The 26,163-nt window shown below is 38.4% G+C and overlaps 1 protein-coding gene across 1 annotated transcript in view; it reads right to left on the minus strand.

The window, feature by feature from the left end:
• The window catches only part of TRHDE (thyrotropin releasing hormone degrading enzyme), a 388,816-nt gene that overhangs the window by 349,255 nt on the left and 13,398 nt on the right, over positions 1–26,163 (minus strand). Inside the window, exon 2 of the mRNA XM_003259555.4 lies at positions 25,038–25,311. Coding sequence (XP_003259603.3) covers positions 25,038–25,311 — 274 coding nt within the window. The remainder of the gene's footprint in view (positions 1–25,037; positions 25,312–26,163) is intronic.

Below are 26,163 nucleotides of genomic sequence, written 5' to 3' on the forward strand. Positions count from 1 at the left end.
AATAAGAATTAAAAAAAAAAGAAGCGTAAGAAAAGATTCCTTTCTGGAAGGAAAGTACTAAATGATTTGAAGCTACTATAGCACACAGCTAAATAATGAGTTTCATTCTCCCCCATATGTTATAGGAAGAATTTATATTGCCCCTCAATTGCCCATTTTGCCTGTTTTTTTCTCCAGTTTCTGTATTACTGGATAGCTACCAAAATGTACTGACTCAACTATGACACTCCAAATTGGCCAGTATAATGGACAAAACAGGATTAATACTGTCATTATTATCATTCTCATCACACAGATTAACTGAGTTTCTCCCTGACAGTAGGTAAAGCTAGTTAGTTAGTATCCCATTAAAGTATCATTTGTTTGATGAATAGTCAGCAATATTTACTGAATGGCAAGTGAAAAACAATCTCTTCCTGTTGCTGGATTTTCAACAATGTTAATGTGCTGATTCCATCCATGAAGACTGCACCACTAGCCCTAGCTGCTCTAAGTTATGAATGAAGCCTGCATCTGTAGACTCATTAGCACCATCTTTATTCAGCTGCCCATAGACGACCACAACTATAGACACATACACTGATATGTTCACACATGCACAGATGATGGAGAAATCTGGGTGTCATTAGTAATGAAGTCCAATAACAGGTTTCCAGAACCTGTTTAAAAATAGCTAATTGATATAGACGACTTTCTAGAAAAGACAAAACAGTGGGAAAAGAAAAAAAAAATCAGTGACTGCCAAGGCCTGGAGCTGGGGTAAGGGCCTGACCACAAAGAGACATAAAGGAACATTTTGGAGTGATGGTAATGTTCTATATCTTGATTATGGTGGTGGTTAATGACTATACACATTTGTCAAAATCCTTAGAACTATATACCTAAGAAGGGTAAATATTATTGTATATAACATATACACCAATAACTGGCTTTAATAAAAACTAATTAGAAAAGGAAAAAGAAAGTAGAGGGGCCAGAGTGACAAAATATGCTCTGATTTTTTCTCCAATAATACTCCATGAAGCTCAAATGCAGAGTTGTCAGAAATCTTTAAAGAAAATTGCGACATTCTATACATGAATAAATTCTTGACTCAATACCATTAGAGGTTGGAATAAGCTGAAATTGGTATTGATTAGGGACTGTCAAATTTCCACTCCACATGCTAAGGAAGGAAATAGATCCACAAGGAAAGCAAAAACTTCATTTTAATTAGGAATTTAAATGGCTGCCTTCTCGCCAATATTTTTTTTCTTCAGAGCTACAAGTTAAAAATATACTCATATAAATATATAATCAAAATCATTATAATAATTGACAAAACATTTCCAATTCCTAGTGCAGCTCTACATTTATGTAAACATTTCATATTTCATAGCATTTTCACACTTATTGCTTTATTCTATTTAACTGGAATGCAATTAATACATTATGTAGAAATATAGTGTTTCAAAGTTACAGAACACTTTTATGTATATTATCCCACTCAATTATCATGAAAATAAATGCAGTCAAGATTTTTAACCTTATTTTACAGACAAAGTAAGTGAAAAGCAATCAGCAATGGTTGAACAGCTTGGCCATAGGCACAGGCCAAAGGCTCTGAATTTAGACAGGAGACTTGAATTCAGGTTTACCGACTTCTAATAATACAAGCTAGACTTAGCTATTGCACATATTAAGGCACTTAATTTTCACAACAACCCTATGAGGTGGATACTATTATTGTCTCCCTTTAACAGGTGAAGAAAGTCAGACATAGAGGGTTTATGGAACTTGTACAAGATCACACAGCTAGAAAATCCAAACACAGGCAATAGGGCTCCAGATTCCATGGCCCAGCACCATGAACTATTGTGTGTCATAGCATCTTCCATTATTCTTATGCTGGACATACAGCCCAGTCTCACCAATGTATACCCTCTCTTCATTAGTTTTAATGGAAACAGAATTGCATTAACAAGCAACAAAATAGAATGATCAGCGTTTCACTGTTTTGTTTTAAATAGGGCTTCAGATCTAACAGAGAAAATAAAATGTTCTTTGCCTTACCTCCACCCCTTGACTCCTGACTCTGACCGGTTTCCTAATCTGTTTAAACTTCATGGTGCATAGCATAGTATCAACCATTCTATTACAAGCATTCAACTTCCTGATTTTCCTGTCTTTCCTCTGCTCCCTCTGCAGTATCAAAAAACCCCATCTTCTTTTTTTTTATTTTTCTGCTACATCCTGACCACAAAGAACAACTGAAAGAAAAAAAAAACACACTCTTTTATGTTTTTTCTTCTCTGCATCTCTCAACACATAAACTTCTCTTGCACTTGATTGAGGAAACTGAACTATCAAATATGAACTCTTCAACTGTCTCCAAGTATAGTAATATACTTCTTATCTGCATCATATTAGACCACCTTATCTCTTTTTGAGGAAAAGCTGTTTTTCCTCATTTCCAGTTATTCCCCAATTGTGCTTTTTACCCCAGCCCCTCTCATCTCTTTGGGGACCTTCTTTCATCATTGATCTCATCTTTCCAGTAGTTTCAAAATCTCCCTTTCCACTGCTTTTTCTATTCAGCACATAACACATGCAAAAATTTTTAAAAATCCTTCCCTTAATCGTGTCTGACTACCTCCCTTTCTTGCACTTTCTCTTCACAAACAGTTTGAAAGAGTAGACGTTCTCTCTCTCTCCTCTTCACCACTTCTTTGTTTCTCAAACAAATACCATCTGCGTTCTACCTCAAAAATGACTTTTAAAGGCTCACCAACTCAAACTCAGTGTACCAGCTGCTGGGGACTGGAAACAGAGGGAGGAGCAAGAAGAAACTTCTGAGGGCGATGGAAACTGTCTTGATTGTAGCCGTGGTTTTGCATCTGTCAATACCCAGTGAATTGTTCATTTTAAAAGGGTGCCATCCCGTACATAAATTATACCTCAAAAAAGTTAATTAAAAAATAAACTCAATGTGACAAGAGTTCTAACATTAAAAAAAGAACAAAGAAATGAACTTAAAGGAAGTGGATTAGAGTTATCAAAAGGTGAAGTCAGATAAATTATGCAACTAGGCACTAAACTGAGATGGGAGTTTCTTCTCAACTAAGTCAGAAAGGGAATAATACTGGATTAGAGAAGTTTCTTCATGGTATAACTTCATATCATACCATGATCACTTAGTCTTTATTTGTGAGATTTTAGGTAGCATAACAGTTTTGAAAAATAGATAGAAACAATACTTAATTGGACATTTATATATCATCTTGTATTTTAAAAAATGAGTATATAACATCAAATTATTACACAATAAAAGCATTTTTACAGCTACTGATATAACCTGGACTGGGCTTGTTAGCTTCTGACAAGGTAATACACTGCAGGAATAGATAAGAATTGAAGAAAAATCATCCTTCACAAGCCAGGTACTTTTTAAGTGTAATCTCATTTTATCTAACAAGCTTTTATTATGCTTGTTAGATTAGATTACATATTTAAAGTGGTTAAGTAATACAGCTAACACAGAGTAGAACCAGAATCAGTTCCAGAATCTGTCAAACTTCAAAGTCCTTCCTCTATGCCATACACATCCACTGATGTAAAAATGAATGAATTGTCCACATGACCATTAAACGACCTCTCTCAGGTATCGTCTGAAGAAGTTATTTACAAATACTGGGTCAAGGCAATTTGTCCTTACATTCACACACATGCACACGAAGTACCAATAGTCTACAGGACTGGAGGAGAAAGAAATGTACTTTAGCCACCGAGAAATGCAGGAGTTAAGAGTTGCACTGCTCTGAGAGCCCAACTTACAGTCTCGCTAGTTCCTGCCTCCATAATGATGTAAACTAGAGGATGATCTTAAAGAAAGCAAAAAATATGCTATCAGTCTTGATTCTACTGAAGCTTTCAGGCAGTTATTGGTGGAATCCGAAGCATGCTAGACCATATAACATGAAAGAGACAGGCATGACCAAAAAAAAAATCCTACCTTGACCATAAGGCATCTGATTTGTAATGAAAACTTCATTTTTACAGGTGCACATAAAATGTGTTAGCTGCGAAATTCATCCTTAAAGCCTCAATTAGTTACCTTGTTGGGTAAAGTTATTTAGTATTATCCATTTAGACAATGGAAAGATTTCCATCTTAGTTTAAATTGAGCTGATTCAGAGCTGTTCTTTCTGACAACAATGAGCAACAGCTCAGCTGTTCTCTGTATAACCTAGAAATGGTAGGCATCATATTAACATAAAACAGGGTATTCCTCGAGTTCTCTTGTTTTCTCACAACCCATATCAAATATATATCATGAATTCCAGAAGTTCTCCCTTCAAAATATATCCCAAACCCCGCTACTTCTCTACACTCTACTCCACACACTACAGTAACCACTTACATAATCTCTCTGCCTCCAGCCTTACCCCACTATAGTACATAGCTACAATGCAGCCAAAGAGATTCTTTTGAAATACAAGTCTGGCCAGGCGTGGTGGCTCATGCCTTTAATTCCAGCACTTTGGGAGGCGGGTGGATCCACTTGACACCAGGAGTTCCAGACCAGCCTGGCGAAGTGGCAAAACCCCATCTCTACTAAAAATACAAAAAAAAAAAAAAAAAAAAAAAAAAAAAAGTAGCTGGGTTTGGTGGCACATGCCTGTAATCCTGGCTACTCGGGAGGCTGAGACAGGAGAATCACTTGAGCCCAGGAGGCAGAGGTTTCAGTGAGAAGGTTGCAGTGAGCCAAGATCGCACCACTGCACTCCAGCCACAGCGACAGAGGAAAACTCATCTAAAAAAAAAAAAAAAAAAAAAGTCTGACACATCACTCCTCTGCTTGAAACCTTCCAAAGGCTTCCCATAGCACTCAGACAAAAAGTAAATGTCCCTATATCCACCTAGAAGGCCCTACCTACACATCATGCACACACATACATATCTGATCTCGTCACCTACCATTCTACTCTTCCTCCTAATGCCTTTGCAACACCTGAAACATTCTAGGCATCCCCCTGCCTCAGCTCCTGTTCCCTCTGTGTGAAATCCTCTTTCCCCAGATATCCCAAGGTCTACTTTCTCTGTTCAGTCTCTCCTCAAACACTCATATTCAGAGAGGCCTTTCCTAACATCCTATCTAGAATTGCATCATTCCTTTACTCCACTTCACTTTTCTCCTTGGCATATATCACCATTTTATATATTGTATATTTTAATATTTTTGTCAAACTCACCCCACTGGAATAGAAAGAATGTAAGCTTCGTGAAGCTTTGCCCGTTTTATTTACTGCGGTGTCCCCAGTGCCTAGAACAGTGCCTGGAAAATGTGAAAATTTAAGTAAATATTGGTTAAAAGAACATCATTGCATGACTGAATGAATGAAATCATACCTACACAGATAAGAATGCTTGTCTTTTTGTTTGCTACTGCTGAAGTGTGTACGTCTACTTACTCTAATACTGTTGCCTAGTGGTTTAATATAAATTTAAAATGAACGAGAAATTAGGGCAAAAGTCTGTCTTATATGGTTCAGTACTGGAATTTTGTGTATCATAAAATAAGTCCTCCCCACTCTCATTTAATAATGTTAGTATTATGCAGGTTTTCAAAAAGCATTGGCTAGCCTGTGATTTACAGAGGTATTATGCTTAGTCCATAATTACTTCCTGACATGGAATCAAAAACTGATGGATGAATCAATGAACACTGTCCTCTAGTTTGTTTTCAGTGAATACGCAAATATAGAAAACATTTGTAACAAGTAGATTATCTAAGTCCTATTTATTTCTCTTGCAAAATACTAGATTAAGTCATCTAATCTCATAACTTTTTAGAAGAAAACTGAGCTTCGATTTGATATCCACCAGCAGAAAAAACTTGGCCATAAGGGCAGCAGAGGGAAAAAGGGAATAACAGAACAACCCAAACTGCATGAGACTTGCCTTTGGATTAGTGCTTCTCACTGGTAGTAAGCCTGGCAAGATGGAGCTGTCTGTACCACTGGAGTGTCAAGTACAAATAAGCTAAAAAGTAATAATGGCCAAGGTAGAGAGAGGTAGAACACCAAGAGAGAAGTCGAGGATTGTCTTCTAAGGTTTGGAGTGTGTGGAGAATTCATATAACCATGTTTGAAAAGAATCCACATTTTAGGCACAGAATCAGTGGAACCAGTAAATGATCTCCTCTTTTCAGACTGCACCTATTCATTTTCACAGCCTTCACATCTTCAACCATAAAATCTCACTACTGTTGAGTTTTTGCTTTATTGTTTTGTCTTGCTGGCTTGGGATTGCCCAACCAGTTAATAATGGCCTTCTCCTGCATATTAAACCAGACACACAAATATCCTTTCTCCAGTTGTAGGTACACCCTAACACAACTGCTTCATACAGTTAGGGTGAATCCTATTGAAAATGTTAGAACCTGTTACTGAAGAGGCAAATGATTCTTGTAGCCAAAATCCTCCTGGATTCATAGTTACCATTAGATAACGAATTATTTGACTTGCCCCGAAGGCAATTTATGATTCTGATTTCATTTGCAGAAGTCATACCATGAGCAACAGCAATGTTCCATCATAATCTTATGTAATTGTCCATAATGACCTAGGCTGGAGCCTTTTAGTGGGATTTAGTAATCCATTTTTCAGGGAGGATTAATTTGTTGAAATGATTTAACCTAATTTATGGAATAACATTTATTATTTCCTACTGAGCATGTCAGTAGGAATGTCATCTTTCTAAGTTTGTCAGTTGTTTGCTGTTACTGTTGGGATTTTAATACTTTTAAATAAAAATACAAAATGAGCCATAAATAACACACATGTAACTATTTCCCGTAATTAAGGGCTTTTATTGTTGAAAATTTTCTGGGTCTTTTTTACTACTGGAGTATTCTAATAGAAAAAGTTAGTATCTACTCACTCTCTCTCTCTCTCTCTCTCTCTCTCTCTCTCTCTCTCTCTCTCTCTCGCATGCGCTCTCTTGCTCTTTCTTCCTCTAAATCTTTAACCACAAGATAAAATGACAGACACGTGGGACATTAAGACCAATTTCTGCTTATCTACAACCTATAACCCTATACAACCTGCTTACAGAGGAAATACTTCCCTAGAGACATCAGCATGCTATGAATTGCTTACCATTTAAAAAGTCAATCATAGCCTGGAGAAATGAATTCCCTACATTAATAATTTCCTAAAACATCCCTGGTTCATTTAGATGTGTAATCTGGTATGGCAATAGTGGGAATCAAAAGAATTCTAGAAAAAATTTCAGATGAGAGTAACCACCTTAGGGATAGACTTAGCTATGGGGAACTCACTATCAGCTGTCCTCTCGATTAGACAGACATTGCTCTAAGACTTTCTAGAGACAGTTGTTTGACTGTATCATCTCAAGACGATAAATAAGCTTAACTAGGTATTTTTTCTACTTGATTCATGAACTAGCTATCATGGAGAGAGGCCTATATATTCATACAAATCCAAATCAGATTTCCTATGAAGCTTACCCTAGCGGGATCACTATGACAACTTTAAGATTTCATTTTACTAGTGTATGATCCTCTGGATTATTGGGAACTGTAAGCTCAAAATGTTGCCAAATTTACTAAATAACATCAAGCTCCCTCTGCAGCTGTTCCCACCTTATGGTGGTATTTCCTTTCCTCATTTACAATTAAGAAGACAAAGTAGATATTAAATTCAAAATATACAGTAATATAATTCTATATTATAAATTCTATATTATAAATCGGAACAATTAAGACTATTGACATTCGTATTACCAATAAGGGAAAAATATTATATATATATAAATCTAAAGACTCTAAAACCTGTAACTAACAGATTACTTGAGGAAATTAAAGGAGTGTAATTAATCTAGTGGAAAATGCTTGTAGAACCAGATAGAACCTATTTAATATTTTAGCCCTAACATCCACGAGCTATGTGACAATGATCAAGTGTTCAGTCCTTCCAGATTCCATTTCCTCATCTATAAAATAAGAATAATGATAGCAGCCACATCACCTGGTTCCTTTTCTCTGCCCCTGGAAACATTCCGTGTTCAACAACTGTCTGATACTGTTACTGTGTTTTAATAACAGTCTGTGGCAAGGACTGCTAATTATCCACCAATGTCCCTTCCCCTAGATCCTTAGTTTAAGAACTCCTCATTTTTGGCTTGACACATGGCCGTGTGACATAGAGATTATATTTCCCAACATAGTCTGCAGCTAGGTATAGCAAATAAGAAAGTTATGGCCAATATGAATGTGACTTCTGTGCCCTTAAAGGGAAGAAGCAGAGCCACCAAAGATCATCCCAAATAGAGGGCACGGGAAGAAAAATTTTAGTCTATGCTTCTTGCTCCAGGGTATACCTCTGAGACTTTTAATGTACCCTTAAAGCTGAGCTTCTATATCCGAAAGTGCAGATTCACTAAATCTAGAGTAGGGTTCACAAATGTGAATTTTGAAAAAAAAGTCCCCAGGTGACTCTAATATGCACATGTAGTTTAAGAGCCACTGCTGTAGGGGCTCCACCAAGTCTCACACATTTAGAATATGAAGGGTAAATGAACATCAGTAAAACAGTGCATTGGAAACTCTGCAAACTGAACAACCCTCAAACCATCCCTAAAGCCTCCAAACAATCCCTGACCATAGAAGATACTACAAAAATTTCCTTCTCATGTGTTCTTTCCACATGAGGAGCTGTTTCCTATTATTAAAAGGGAATTTTTATATCTTACCCCTTTTGTTTTAATTCCTAACATCTCTAGTGATATATACTAGGTTTCTTCTCATTGCATTTGGGTCCACGTTTATCTGGAGAAGTAAATAGAGATTAGTGAGAGAAACGAGTCTTGATAAGCCCATGTCTCCCCTTGGATATATACTCCAAATGGGCTGCACACCTCCAGATGGAGTCACCACCATATGATCATCAACCACCAAAGTCACTATTCAAGCATAGTGGTTCTCAACAGGGGGTGATTTTGCTGGAGCACATTTGGCAATGTCTAGAGACATTTTCAGTTGTCACATCGGATGTGCTACTGGCACCTAGTTAGCTGAGGCCAGGGACGCTGCTAAATATCCTACAATGCACAGGACAGACTCCCACAACAAAAGTTATCCAGTCCAAAAGGTCCACAGTGTTGAGCTTGAGAAACCCTGTTCCAAAGGGTGGTAAAGGTAAAGCCTTCCTCGGCAGATCTGTGGTTAGAAGGCTCAAAATACACATTCTCTGAGAAGTGTCTACCATCTAGCTAACAAATAAGTTCCACGAAGAGAGAGAGACACCCCTGTGTCTGCCTATAGTCATTCAATCATGGCCTCTGCCAAACAATGAAGAGCAGGATCTCTGCAGTCGGATCACCTGAGCTTAAGCCCAGCTCCAGCACTTACAATGGGCAAGTTATGCCATCTCTCTCTCAGCCTCCATTTCCTCATCTATAGATTATAAAAATATTGTGGTAGAAACATCCTTATATTATTATAAATATTAAATGAGATGATCTTTGTAAAGACCTTAGAATAGTACCTGAAACATAACGAATTATTTTTAATCCAATTTTTAAATAAAATTACTTGAATGATTTTTATGAAGTTCCATTAGGGCAGAAATATTCTCTTTTCCATCTTTCAAGTTGTATGTCGTTTTCCTCCACCCCACCTTTAATCACAGCCTGATAACTAGCAGGATATAATTGTGTATATAAACACACATGCACACACACACACACACATACACATACACATAGATAATAATCATAGAAACATTTAGGTTACTGATTTAATCGTTATCTCTTCAAACACCTTTCTCTCTCTGGTTTCTTCCCACAAGCAATTCTTCCACAAACCCAAGAACATTCCATCCTCCCACATGTAACAGAATCATAAATGAACATACTTCACAAGCATCTCACTTCCTCTAATAATTAGGTTATAAGTCATTTGCACAATGTTGGTAATCACAGGAAAAATAAACATTACAAATTTTGCAACACTTTCCACCGTAGCACTATGCTGGGAGATCTAGCAGTATTATAACAGATATAGCAGTATTCCTGTCTTCACCTCATAAGCAATGCCTCCTTGCCTTTTGCAAATGACCTTTTTTAAGCTGTCCCCATAGAGGATCCCATTTAACCATCTGTGCTCATTCTCCCCCACCCTACCTACAGTCCTAGCCTGCTCACTAGTGAGACATCAACTTGATCTTGCCTGTGTAGCTGCCAAGCTTTGCACACTCTCATGTGTCAAGCACTTTGATAGGCACTGTACTTCTATTTTTTCTTTTAACTTTCTCAACTGCATTACAAGATCTACATTGTTATCTCCATTCTGTATAAGAGAATACACTAATCTAGTTAAGAAACTTGCCTCTAATAAGTGGTGGAATCCAAAACCCAATCCAAATCTGCCCAATACCAGTGCTATTTCCACTGTCTCTGTTCAGCCTGTGCTTGACTCCTCTATAGCCTTCTAAAAACACATTATTTAATAGGATCCCTAAATTCTCAGTTGATTCTCTTGCATAGGACTATTTCACTCTCTCACTGTTCGCATTGCCTTTCCCTAGGGAAAGTAAGGTAAAAGGATTGTCTCCACCATAGCATCTCTTACATTCCCACAGAGGCACTTCTGACAGAATTTCTCACTGTCTAATGAATTACTAAAAGGAAAAAAAGGGACCACGCTCTCATTTAGACAAAGTGGTCCTTTATTTTTTTCCTTATCTGGAATACTGAGAGACACTTCTGCATTAATTCCAGGAATGTGTGAAGATAACCTAACTTTCAGCCCGACTTGCCATTTAAAAGATTTACATTTCATCAAAGAGACACATGTAATAAATTTGCCATATTAAAAAAATAGAACTCCGTATTTATTCATTTTTCTCTCACTGATACAACAGGATCATATAGTGCTACGTTTCAGGCAAAGAAAGGAAGCAAAATGCTTCACTCTGGCCAGTCCTCCCGCTGAACCTGGAATTCAGCAGAGAAGAGTGGGTGAAAGTAAAACAGGAGGGGAAAGAATGCAAAGAGAAAAACTTCCAGAAATAACCGCACAGGGCTAATGCACCATCTACTCAGGCAACCTGAAACTTTGAGGTTTTCTTTGATTCACTTCTATTTTTTTGTCACCCAAATAAAGGCACTCATCAAAACCTATTGATTTTTTTCTTCAGACTGCATCTTATATCAACCATCCTCTGAATATTTACTGACTACAACTGCAAGGAGCTGTGCTATGCTACGTACCATGGAGATTAGATACACACACACACATATATATACTGTGTGTGTATATATATATATATATGTGTGTGTGTATATATATACTATATATATCGTGTGAGAACATATATATACACACACACACGCTATACATCTTTGAGCTGCTCAGTATACACATGTACATGCACACACACATACACATATATGCCATACATTATTTCTATAAGCCTCCCAAGATGCTAAATACATATATAATATATATACACACATATGTATATATGTCTGTGTGTGTATATAAAATACATATATATAAAAAATACACACACACACATAATACATATCTCTGTGAGCTGCCCAGCAATGTACATATATATATATCTATATATACACACACACATATATATTATATATATATACACACATATATTTTATATGAGTATGTTTTTCACTGGAAACAATTCTTGTCCTCAAAGATCTTGCAATCCAGTAAGTGAGAAAAGATGTGAAAAAACAACAACATAAATGTATTGGCACGATTCAAAAACACTGAAGGCCTATTACAGTTCAAAGAATGAAAACAATCCAGCTGGGGCAAGGCTGCATGAGGAGATGAAACCTAACACTGCCTGGAAGAACGGTTACCCTCTTGTACTTCCTTGTTATAACAATATTCTTTAAAATCTGCACTCAGTAATTAAATCACAGCCATTCCTGAAACTAAAAAAGGTGTTTCTTACTCTAAGAAAACCCAGTGGTCATTCTTTCTGTGTACACTCTTCCTCTCACGAAGAAAACTCTCAAATTTGCCTTCCACCTACCATGTCTATCCATCCCTCAAGATCCAATACTTCTCAATCATTATCCATGCCCTCATTGGTCTTCTCTGTTCTTTTTTAACATCTAGCATCCCAGTGAAGTTACCTTTTCTTCATAAAACAGCATCTTGTACCATGTAGTGCATGATAGTATGTTTATCTTGTCTTATTGTCTGGCTCCTAAATCCCATAAAAACAAAATCATTTAAGATGATGCTAAGCCCAAAGAGGACACTGAGTTGATTAAGGTTAATCAGAAAATTTGGAAATTTTTCCTCTCTCTGTAACTCAAAGTCCTACATCTATATGAACTTCTGATGAATTCTGCTCAGTCAGATCTCTCTTTGATCTTAATTATGACAGAATTTTCCCAATATTTCAGTTCATTGTTAAACACAGTTGCTCAATATATATTTGTGGATGAATAAAACAATGTTTTTCTATGGTTTTAAGATGACAGTAAGAAATGATTTTCAGTACCATGTGAACAGCACATATGGGTAGTGATTGGTTTTAGGCATTTGCCAGTTCCTCCCCAAATTAAACTTAATGAGAAAACAACAGCATCTCCCAGACCCAGCAAGACTTAATCTTGCCATCTGGTCTGATAAGGAAGTCAAGAAACATTAGTAGATGGTAGTGGCTGAGGACAGACTGTACTATTAGTACTTTTGCTATCTTCATCCACTCTGAATATTCACCCTTATTTATCCATCTAAGTACAAAGGCCTTCCAAGAATAATATTTGATTCTTCAGGAAATAATTTGTCTCTTTGTTTCCTACAAGTCTCATCCCTAGAAATATTAATATATCTCAACAGAATGTCTTGGTTAATCCTCCTGAAATTTGATATCAAATCCTATAAGAATCATTTGAATCTGAGCGACATCAACCTTTAGAATATAATTTTATCTTATCATTTGTTTTGTATCATGGTCACCCAGAGATTCTTCTCTGTACTGCAACACATTTTGGGCAAAAGTTTGGCCATTTTTTCATGCCAACTGCAACCTAAACTCCACTTGCTTGCCCAGCCAGTCACTTAATGCCTATTCCTTAATCCTCAGGAAAGCTGAGCTAGACCCATATGGCAGCCTTAATGAAACAGGAAAACAGATCTTGGTCAGGTAAATAATGGAGAAAAGAAATTGAGAGTCTTTTGACAAAGAGGATAAGACATTTTGTATTATCTCCATGCTTTTAAAGAATGCTCCTTATGTAACCCTGAAGCCCTCCCAAGCTCAAATCCTTCAATGGTTCCCCTCTGCCTAAAGCATACAATCAAAACTCCTTAACATGACATACAAACCCCTTCATGATCTGGCTCCTGCATAAATCTCCAACCTCATCTTTCACTCCTTTTTTCCTCAGTATTACACAACATTCTACCTCTCTTGGATTATAAAGGCTTGGCCAAAAACAGTTCTTTAAAGTAAAAGTCCTAAAGAACTGGAATGTAAAAGAAGAAGAAAGTCAAAAAATAAAAACAAATCTGAAGCCAGAAAGAAAAACTTTTTAATATTATCAGATTATATGCCATTACTTTACTCTAGATAGCCAGGACCTTATCTAAGAGACAACTGGACTGGCAACTCCCTCTGCAGTCACCCAAAATTTTACCAGGAAGAATAAGGGAAGGAAGATCACAGCCAGAATCATCTCCTTCCTCTCTACTGAAGGAAAAAAAGACCTGGCTGTGCACCATGCAATCTATCACACACATTATCAAGTATAAACATACTGTAATCATGGATACACTGACCAAACTGTTCTGTTTTTTAGATTTGTTTGTTTTTCACTTCAAGCTCTTTCTATTAGCTTCTATTAGCCTCTTCAATATGTAGACTCTTAAACCTCAGGGCAGTTGATAAATTGTAGATTATATAACAAAACCCATTATTGTTCATCACTGAATCCACCATCAGCCAAAGCCAGTCACAAGGGGATGGAGATTTGCTGAGGCTTACTCCATTACATCAATATCCCAATGGAAACCTTGGGGCTCAATGGTTCTATAAGCTCCTCCATTAACTAAATTTGGCTTGCTCAGTCCTCCCTCTCTTCTGTTGTTAACATATCCCTCCAGTCTACCATTCCGTCTGCTGCGTAAGTAATCCTTTTTCTCAACACTTTTATCCTTTGCACAAACCCCTGACTCCCACTACTTCTGCCCACACTCTCATCCTTAAGCAGATCTGCTCTCATCCACCCTCAGAGGCAGAGAGAAAGATGAGCACTTTCTCAGCTTCTGCCATTGCTGCTTTTACACCACTGTTCCTCTACTTCCATGAAAACAACTCTCTTCTTTTAGAGTTCATGGCTTTCACTATTCCTATGTTCTATCTGGCCCTGCAGGTGACACTCTTGAACTTTTTTCATGAATCTGAAGCCTGATTTACAGCTTTTTCAGAGATTCTCCTAACCTGTTCAGGATCACCTCCCCATGTTATTGACATTTGTTCCAGCACAACCTTCTGGTTACTTTACTTTCTGCTCACTCCATGATTCTATCCTCAGTTCCCTTAATCCACCCAACTTTGCAATAACAGGCTTAAAATTTCACCAACTCACCCTGAAATCTGAAACCCTCCTCTCTATCACATACAATCTTTCCAGCTCATCCACTTCATATCTCTACTCTTATTTTACTTTTATGGTGACTTGTAGTCTTCACCCCTGCTATCCATTTTTCTGAACATCACTTCCATTATGGGTTCACTTGCCTCCCTGCTTCTCTGGGTACCATGGCCAATGATTCCAATAATATATTTATGGTTACTCTAGATGTCTTACCCTCCTGACTGCTGGCCAAGTATGCCTTGTCAAGTCCCCAAGTTCAATCTCCCTACATTTGCTTTCTCTATTCCTATTCCTGGGTTCTTAAAACTTGCAGAAAGGCACAAAAGAGTGTTGCTATTTCCCCTACAGACACAAGCCATTAACATCAGGTAGCTCTTGGCTGCTTTCTGGAAACTTTATGTTCTATTCTTATAGATTCAGCTCTCCCATAATCTAAAACCCCTTGGAACAGACTCTGCATAAATAATTTTTTTACCCCTTCTCTTAACTAGCACTCTTAAAAACAGTCTACAATCACTATGCCCATTTCTTCCTTCTACACTCACTCTGTAATAGAACCTATTGGTTCTGCTCCTACCACACTAATGAAATTTCTGGAGGTTCATCAATTTTATTCTTTTCTTTTTAACTTCTTAAACTCCTCGACTCTAATAAACTTCTGACCTGGCCATGTAGCCTTCTGATACCACTGCAGACCTGACTGGGTGACTCATGCCTGGCTCAGGCATCTCTCTCATGCAGCAGAGGTGAGCTGGACATCATAAAAGCAATAAAGGTACCAACGTGGCTGCAGACCACTGAGCCAACTCAGGCCCCACCTAGCTATGACTCAGCTATTACTAACAAATCAACAATACTCAGGCACTGCTTTCCTCATGGAGAACAGAGACAATTCTTTGTCTTTCTGCTCACAGGAACCATCCCATTTCTCCTCAGAGTCTGTACTGGATTCAGTTCCCTGTTTGGTGGTAAACCTTTGCTCCTCAGTACCCGACTCTCTTTAGTAACTCTTTTCACTTACGTCGTCCTGCAGATGTCCTTAAAAGTGATTATATTGGTATTGTAACATTTTCTATTTTTATTTCAATATTGGTCAAAATTACTTCTCACGAATTTTCAGGCTCCACATATTAACCTAGCCAAAAGGTTTTGAAAACCCTTGACATTGTGGTATCTCTGATGGAAATTGACTTATTTAGACAACCAGTGGAATTTCACTGAGTATCTATCATTTTCTACATACAACATGAACTGCAGATCTTACAAAGATGGTGCCTACCTTCAAAGAGTTCCCAGTCTAAAGGAGCTGGCAAGAAAGCTCTATTAACAGCAGAAAAACAGCTATGAGAGATGAGTGTAAAAAGTTTTCAAAAAGTAGAGAGGAGGAGGATGACTAACACTTCCTAGGGTAGGAAGGAAGCCTCTACTTACATTCCTAAATAGATTGTAATCCAACTCTTTTGTTACTATTTCTTTTAGTTTCTCTATGGACCATTATTACATTTGTAACGCAATCCTATTGGAATGTCTAATGACAACGGGAATTCTATTACTAATGTGATTTTTAAAAAAAAAATAGAATATATGCTTAGAATATATTAACCTACACTCCAATTCTCTCATTAAAATGAGACTTAATTTTTTTTCAGTAGGAAACTTCACAGAATAGTCCTATGTTTTAAGTGTATATACAGAATATCACATCTAGAAAAAATAAGCATCAGGAATGTGCATTATGTGTATATGTCTTGTACTTTCCTGGATGTGGGTATACATATATACATACCACCACTGTAAATTGTGTGTGTCCTTCCTATTGTAGTCAGTCTGCACAATAAAATTAAACAGTATGTTTTGAGTACCTATAGCAGTTTTTTGCCCAGCATCCCTTCTCTAAAACTTCCTTCTTTTTTGCAATATATATTCCCATCCATGAGATTGAAACAGAAGATACCATGTTCCTATCATAGTGACGGCAGCGGTGGGCCATCTGGAGCAGCTGCTGCCATCACACTGGCTCCATCAGGCAGGCACGGCCAGGGCTGCCCTCTCCATGGAGCCCACGAGGGCCAGGGACAAGCGGGAGCCCTGCCCCTTCTGAAATGCGGTGGGGGTTCCCCGGTGCTGCTGCAGCCACCCAAACCACGCTGAAGACCCAGGTCTCCCTCTCCGTGGAGCAGGCAGGAGCCCCGTCTGCAACCCCTCCCACCCCCCAACCACCCATCCCCCAGCCACCCCCCACCACTGCTGCAGTCACCCAAACCGCAGCTGCAGACTCAAGCATCCCTGCATTTTGGGGGGCCCAGGAAAGCCCCCCTTGCCCTTGCACGCTCAGAAATGCCTGCTCCCACTGCCTGGCTTCTCCCTGCTGTCCTTGCCTGCTCCTTTCTCGGAGCAAAGTCGGGGCAAGCTCCAGTGCTGTCACAGCGCTGCTGGGTGTGCACATGCTCAGGGCAGTGCTGACACTCCAGCTCCCTGCCGCCTCAGCTCCCCCCCAAATTTTGGGTGCCAATGAGCATAGGAGGGAAGCCAAGGTGGGGCTGAGGGCAGCTCGATACTGACCTGCAGATATCCCTTGGCACTTATATCCTGGGTGTCATGAATAGGCAGCAGGAGGCAGACAGGTTCCTGGGTGGAAGAGGGCGGGTCCCCAGTAAGGCCAGGGAACAGGCTGCCATCCCACAGACCAGAGTAGGGACTTGTGGTGCCTTTTCCCGGCCCAACCATGGCCACCCAATCAGTGTACACTTCCTCTCCTCTAAGGCTTATAAGAGCCCCATGCTCAGCCAGAGCTGAGCAGACATCCAGACGACTGGATGTAGAAAGGAGCAACACACTCTAGGTCCTCCTCTGCTGAAAGCTGCACAAGCAATGGGATGACCAGCTGCAGAGAGAAGCTACCTTCTCTGCTAGGAGCTGAACACTTGTCAGGATACCCTGGCTGTGGAAAGGAGCTGTCTGCCCCCCCCCCGCCCCCTGCCACACACACACACAGACAGGTTCCCTCTGAGCTTTTCTATCATTCAATAAGGCTCCTATTCATCTTGCTCACCCTCCACTCGCCTACATACCTCATTCTTCCTGGTCACAGGACAAGAACTCAAGACCCATTGAATGGTGAGGCTGAAAGAACTGTCGCACAAACAGGGCTGAGACATGCCCCTTGCTTGCCATGTTGTGGGAAAAGAGAAGGAAAGAAGAGCTGAAGTCCTTCTGGGATCCCAGACCTGGGAACTCCCTGAGCCAGAGCTGTGACCCCCTCTTTGGGGCCCTGTGGTTCCTGGCATCTCCAAGCTTCCAGGCACCACCATATTCCCCAGTACCAGCCATGAAAGCTGCTTGTGGTGCACCTGGTCCAGTGCCCAAGACAGTATCTGGAGCTGCCTGCCCCACTGCAGCAGCTGGCATATCTGATTGTGCGCCGTGGCTGGACCCCATGCTCACTCACACACCCCTCACCGTTCCACACCTGACTCATCCTTGGCTGGTGTGGAACCTAGGCCAGTAGTGGGAACCAAGCGCAGCTGCCAGGAAAAGTGGGCGAAATGAGCCCAGCTGGCACAAGTAAAACTCAAGCAAAAGTGCCATTGGCCACAGGTTCCCAGCCAGAAAAATGACACCCCAAACATCCCATAACAATAGGATGCCACATGTGCATGCTATACACAGTAACCAGCAATGATCACTGACTCAAGCCAGAGCAATCAACTCACTCCCTATGAGTTTGGGAATTAATAATGGTCACCTTCTTTCTTGGGGTCTTCATATTAGTATGCAAAACTTGAGAACTTTTGGCAGCCATATTCCAGCATATGAACCAAAGATGAGAGGAAGCCTGTCCCCAGTAAGAGAGTAAAGAACAAGTGTTGACAAAGACCTAAAATGGAATGTCTGAGCTTCCCACAGTGCTCCAAGCCCTAGGTCCATCCCTAACCTGGGTTCCTTGATACACCTTGATCACCTTCTAATAAATTTCCCTTTTTGAGATAGATAGATGGGACTTAATTAAACTAAAAACTTCTGCGCAGCAAAAGAAATAATCAGCAGAGTAAACAGACAACCCACAGGGTGGGAAAAAATATTTACAAACTATGAATCTGACAAAGAACTAATATCAAGAATCTACAAAAAACTCAAACATATCAGCAAGAAAAAAAATAAATATTCCCATCAACATTAGACCACCATTGCTATTAATACAAGGAAACTCAGGCCACTCGGAGAGACCATTGGTAGATGCCCCAGATGACAGCCCCAGCTGAGGTTCCATAAAACACACAACATCAAATAAAATCATTTAGTAAAGATGCAGTCAGAAGATTCTTGCCCCCAGCTATCAAGTTAACCCCAATCAACGAGGCCTCTCCCACTGAGACCTCAGACATCATGGAGCAGAGATAAGTTGTTCCCTGCTCTGTACCATCCAAACCCTTCATGGCATTTTCATGCTCACACTACTCTTCACAATGAGCATTAAAAATGGTTACTTTTTGTTGCTACATTTTCAAATGATTTCTTATTCAGCAATATTGATTTGAACCAATTTTGATTCTTGGAATTAGGGCACTGCCATATCAAAAGCCTTGAAATATGTGGCATTGACTTTGGGACTAGACTAGGAGCAAAAACTGGAAAAGCCTTGGGATTGTTAGCAGAAGCCTCTGGGGCTTGAGGAGGCTGTTGGTGAGAGCTTGAAGGATAGTAAGGTAAATGTTATTGAAAGCTGAAGGAAAGGGGAGCTTTGTTATGTAGTAGACAAAAGTTTGGCAACCTCATTACTTGTAATGTTACGGAAAATGAGAAATATAACTACTGAACTATATTTTCTAGCTATGGAGATTTCCAGGCAAAACATTAAAAGTGCCACCTGGCTTCTTCTCACTGGCCATGAAAATTATAAAAGAGAAGAGATGAGGTTAAGATTAAACTGTCCAGTTTTGAAGCAAAATTTAGAGGAAATATAAAAAAGCCAGGACTTGTTGTTTTGAAATTAAAACTTTTCCTTCTCCTCAGCTTCTTCAGATAACAGATGATTCTCATAGTAAGAAACAGCTTCAGAAAAACAACAAATTCAGGTCACTGTCAGGACAAAAATGGTTTAAGGATGAAGCCAAGGGTGAGTCTTTATCAAGGCCTCAGAAACGCCTAAAGTGATGCCCCATAACCTCTTCAAAAGGGCAAAAGGCTTTATAAAGATCTTAAGGGCATGCCTCATAAAGCCTGTTAAATAAAAGAGCATCTAAGAATTTTTATTCCACAAAGCTTCAAAGTAGACAAAGGCTCATCTTAAAGAGATCTGTGGGTATCATTTTGTCTAATGGAGTGGATATAACTTGATACATAAAAAGCCAACATTTTTTAACATAAGTGTACCTGCTTGGGCTGAATGTAACAGAGCCAATACAAAAGAAAAATAGGTCTTTGTAGCCCCAACATTTTACTGGTAGGAAGCAAGCTGAGGTTATTCAATTCAATTGCAAACACAAGCTACAGTCATCCCTTGGTATCTATGGGGACTGGTTCCAGGACCTCCCATGGATACCAAAATCTATAGATGCTCAAGTCCCTTATATAAATGGTATAGTATTTGCGCAGAACCCATGTACGTCTTCCTGTATACTTTAAATCATCTCTAGATTCCATATAATACCTAATACAGTGTAAATGCTATGTAAATAGTTGCCATATTGTATTGTTGAGAAGAAGAACCAGAAAAATAAACTCTAGCTCCTGTTCAATACAGACACAATTTTCTTCAATGGTTTTAATCCACAGCTGGTTGAGTCCATGGATGTGGAACTCAGGGATATGCGCTGGCTGTACTTTCATGCAATTATGACTATTTGGTTGCAAACACAAACTACTTTTTAATTGGAAAAGAAAGGATTCCTCAGAAGGCAAAACAAAGAGCCCAAAGGGTGGGGCCAAATGCCAAAGTGAACAGTTCACAGGGAGCGGCCATTCATCCATAATTAAGGAATTGGTAACATGTGCCCAGTTGGGTTTCAGAATTGCTGTGGGCTAGTGACTACTGTATCTTCCCATTTCCTCCATTGTTGAATGGAAATGGCTTTTGTCATAACCATATTCCAGTTTTATTATTGTCTGTTGAAGGGAGAAAAGTGAGGTAAGACAGCTTGTATCTTTCGTTAACAGGTCTTCAGAGTGAGAGAAACTATGCCCAAGAAACCAAACCAAGTCATCTCTTCTATACCTGAACCTAAATTAGATGGCGAGGCCTGGACCTCAAGTCTGAGCCTGATGTTGTAATGGGATGAGACCCACTGACAAGTATACATTGTTTGTAGGATGAATATAAATAGTCTGCAGGCAAAGAGCCGACTGTGTTAATTTTAAAACAGGCCTACAAATTCTTTTACACTCCTCCTGTCAAGAGCTGGGGTCTAATGCCCTCTTTTGCTGAAAGAACACTATCCTTAGTGACTCACTTATAACCAATGGAATGTCTTAGAAGTGATGCTCTGTGACTTCTGAAGACAAGTTTAAAAATTCCACATAACGCCCACCTAGTTCTTTTAGGACACTCACCTTTGGAGCTCTGAACTACCATGTAAGAAGTCCAGCCATCCTAAGGCCATCACGCTTTGAACAAGCCCAGGCCACATGAAGAAGCCACACGTGGATATATGGCTGACAGCCTCAGCTCACGTCCCAGAAGACTGATGACACAACCACCAGACAAAGATGGCTTCAAATGATTCTGGCCCCTAGCTGTCAAGTCACACCCCAAACATCCTGCTTCCCCATCTGAGGCCCCAGACATCACTGAGCACAGAGAAGTTGCCACCACTGTGCGCTTCCAAACTCCTAGCCTACAGAAACTTTGAACATCATAAAATGGCTGCTTTATGCCACTAAGTTCTGGAGTGGTTTGCTATGACATGACAGAAACCAGAACAATATTGTAAAGGAAAAATTCATACTATCAGTTTTCAAACAAGAAAATCAGAATAAAAAGAGGTTAAGTAATTAACAAAGGTTGCAGAGAAGCAAAGCAAAGACATAATTCTGAAACAGACTAATCTGATTCTAAAATCAATGTTTATAATTATCATGCTACACTATATTCCACAGGGATATACCCACCTCTGTGTCTTTTCCTATTAACATTTCCCTGGCAAAGAATTATATGCACACAGTATCTGCTTCTCTAAGACCAAACCATCATTCAGGGCCATACTGAATCCCATGTCCTCCATGAAGCACATCCGTAGACTTCAAACCTTAACAATTTCTCCCTCTTCCAACTTCCAAAATAAGTCTTGAACTTATTTTCTACAAGTTTCAATCAAAGCAATTCGTGAATACATGAATACTAGTGTTCCTAAACCACAATTATTGAATTCATTGTTTTTCCTATGCACAGTCCTAGGCTACCCTCTGGATTTTCAACTCCAAATGTCTATAGGATTGATCAAAACAGGAAATAAGTATCAGTGAAATGGACTAGATGCAAAAGAATAAAAGTGGTCTGGATTAAGTGAAACTGGGAAGCAAATGCCTCATGTAAGTGAGTCACCACAACCCAGCTCTAGCACAGTGATTTTCTTAATAGCATGTATCACTCCCTGACATATTATATATTTTTGTTTATTGCCTCTCTCACCTCATTAGAATATAAGCTCCCTGGGAGCGGGAGCCTTTTCTGCTTTGTTTGCTGCTATATCACAAGAGCCTAGAACAATACCTGCCATTCAGTCAATAAATACTTGTTGAAGGAATAAATGAACAAATGTTACCAAATAGGAATGTAACCTTAGTGTTACAAGAGCTTTCCATTTTTCAAGAGAAGCCAGAAATAAATAAGTTTATGTGCAATCTTCTACTTTCTAAATGTTGACAACTAATATAAAAAATGTTAAGCCATTTTGGGGATGGATAAACAATACATGGCTACAGCCTTGGATTCAGTCTGAATGCTTGAATTTGCAATCTCTGTACCAGAAGGATTTTAGATTTTTTTTAATCTTTCTAATTACTTAGAATAGTGCCTTGCAAAGTGTAGGTAGCTTGATAAGCAGTGATGATGATGTCTCAAATATTCACACTTAGGGCCCTACTACCATTCAGCTGTGTATTATTTACATGCTACTGAAGTTCCTCTTTCATATCTCAAAGAAAATTGCTTCAGCTTCTGATCTGAAATGACCACCTGGACTTCATGTGACCATCCCACATCCAAGATTCTAAAGCTAAACTTCCACTCCTTCCAGCTGTTAAGTGTTGAGAAATGTCATTTTCATATGCTCCGAATAATAAAGGGGAAAGGCAGTGAAAAGAAAACAGATTGCATTTCAAAAGAGTGACAGAAAAAAGGAGTCAAGTTTTAAACTATATTTCCACAGTTGATAAAAAAGAGCTCCCAATGGCAATTTTGTTTTCTTTTTTATAGATTTTAGTATTTTAGGTTATGCAATCTAAAATTTTATTTCAATTGACCTTTCGGTGTTCTCTGGTAGCATGTTTTATCATTTCTACATAAAAATTATTAAGCAGGAATTTTAAAATATTTACCAATTACTTAGAGATTCTTAACTGTAACAAAAAGTCACATCTAAATAACTATTAGAGAGTGTCTGGCTTTAAAACATGGGTCACTTAGCAACAAGCATAACTGTTTAGGGCTGAAAACACTTTTAAGATACTTTAAAGAAAACATACTAGAAAAAAGAATTTCCAGTGTACCCTATGCTTAGCTGACCCACAGCAAGTCAATCATCAACTTTTGAAGACGTAAAATGAAATGAGATGTCTTCGTGTTCCATGTCTGTGTATGGTCCAATGAGTACAGCCTTGAAATGCCCATAGAAGACATCAACAAACATCAGAGAAATTCAACATATCAAATGATTATAAGTCCAAAAGAGTAAAATGCCTACTGTCCTTCTAAGAAGTGTGCATTTAAAACATGATTTTAATGATTAGAAGATGAATTCATTACAAGCAGTTTTTCAGTAATGGCATTGATTTTGTACGCTGGCAGATTTTATTTTTTAAACAGGTCCCACAATGATTTAAATTAAAAGTAACAGTGAGGAAAATTTCTTTAGCCAAAACTATTTTTCAAAATTTAGGTTATTTTAGAGCTATCAACTTCCTACAAATTAAAAATATAGATTTATATTCACCTATTTTGCTGTGTTCAAGCAACACTGCATACAAAGGTTACTGGATGAGAAGAATCACAATCTGAATTTTCTTATAGACACACAAGTGAAATGGTGGAACACAGTTCCTAAGGCACAGAGGGAAAAGCCCAAAATTTAGGATCAAACCAACCAAATTTGATCTACAGCTCTACCATTTGCTTACATTTAGCCCCTGGACAAGTTACTTAATCTCCTTAAACTGTACTCAATTTACTTTACTCATTTGAAAAAAAAAAAGTGGAATCATAATACCTTGTCTTAATGTTAATATGAAAATTAAAATAAATGCATATATATCATGTAAGCCATAGAAATGAGGAAAAAATTATTAATTCAACATGGGATAGTCTACCCTACTGCAATGTAATTGCATGTAAAAAGTGCCTAGAATACCATGGTGTCACAAATGATAGCCATCAAAGAGAATCCAATAGATTCTTATTATAAATTTAATGCAGACAATGCTCCCTCTATCTCATCCTTCCTAAGAAAATAAAATGAAATGAAAATAAGTTGCAGGATATTATCTACAATAGAAAATCACTTACATGAAATTTTAAAATATGGTATGTATTATAAGTGTGTGTGTGTGTGTGTGTCTATACATAGATATGAAACAATCGTAGGATAATATGCATGGAAGTAGCAAACACCAAATTCAGGACAGTGTTGATCTCTAAGGGAAAGACCAAGGCAGTGAGAGCAAGGGATGGTTACACAGAGAGCTTCAACTCCATCCTATGTTTTGCTTTCTCGGCAATAACATTAGACTGAAGATGGTAAAATGTTTAGTTCTACTGATCTGGCTAGTACGCGTATGGAGTTTACTATATAACTCACCACATGTTCTGTACATTTCAAATATGTTACAATAAAAAGAAGTAGTTTTCCCAGTCATACAAACAGGCAATTTTCCAAAACAGACAACAGCAGCTGTTCCAGAGATGTACAATAGATCAGGTAGAGATGAGGAAGAACAAGGATGATGGGGGAGGGAGGTGGAGGTGGTTAAGGGAATAAGAGTGCTGGGTATAGAAGATAGGTTTCTCTCTGACACTTTGAAACCAGTAAAATATGTAACCCCCCCCCATAAGAATTAAAGGAAGAATTCCACTATATAAGGTGTAAAAAGTTTAGAAATGATTCATTGTTAATCCAGAAATCAGGTTACTTTACAGAGTGTACATTATCCAAAAACATCATTAAGCTGAAAATACTTACTACAACCCCACTCTTGGTGGTAGTTTCTCTGTATGTGAAGTTGCAAATTGCCCAGGCTAAATAATATGTGGACATGAGAGGGGTCTGTGAAAAGTGATCCGTAACCCATCCGTCTTCCTCAAACACGGAAGTTTCCACTGGCATATTAGATAAAGATAAATAGGTTGCTTGATGCTTGATGCTGATTTTGAAAGTAGCCTTGTAGATTGGCTCATCAAAACAAGGAAATGCCTTTCTGGCATGTGTAGGCGAAAACTGAGTAACACCAAGGAATCTGGAAAAAAGAAAATGACATTCTCAATTACATTTATGTTGTGAATTAAGTTATGGCCACATTACATGCTTCTGTTGATGAAATAATATATTATTCCAAATTGCAATATTTTTTTCTGAACCAAACTTAAGTGCATGAATAGCATGAAACTACAATCCATATGTAATATACTTCCCCAACCATAAAAGTTTTTCAGGGAGGTTTCTGTCTCAATTCAAAAAAACTCACTAAAGCCAGAGAAGTGCTTGTTAAATGAAACATTACACACTACAGAAAAACAACACACTGGCCAGAACTGGAAAGTGATGATTCTCCTTTTCGGTGTGCTTCACTTTCTTCTCTGAAGCTGCACAACATGTAAAGACAACGAAATCAAAATCCAAAAATTGTTCTTAGATATATGTAGAACATAGACCATCACTTGGGAAATATCCGTACCCTAAAATTTCAACAAAACACAGCCTGGTTGTGTTCAGAAAAAGGATTTTGAGACCTGATAAATTCTGGTCTGAATTCTGGCTCCACAACTTTCTTAGCTATGCCATCTTGGGCAATTATTAAACTTTCCTAAGATGTAGTTGGTCCTTGCTGAAAAAGTAAATAATCAAGTCTAACTCAAAAAGAATTGCACAACTTAGAGGAAAAGAAAGGATGTAAAGCACCTATGACTGTGACTAGCATGGAGCAGTTGCTGATTCACATTTTCAACCTTTCTTGGAGCACAGGAATAAATGTTTATACTGAATAGTCTGCAGAACATTGTTTTTTACTACTCATAATATATGTTATATCATTGTATGTTAATGTTAATATGCCAGATGTATATTAATATAATAAATGTATGTATAAAAT

Source organism: Nomascus leucogenys, chromosome 10 (assembly GCF_006542625.1).
Source record: "Nomascus leucogenys isolate Asia chromosome 10, Asia_NLE_v1, whole genome shotgun sequence".
NCBI lineage: Eukaryota > Metazoa > Chordata > Mammalia > Primates > Hylobatidae > Nomascus > Nomascus leucogenys.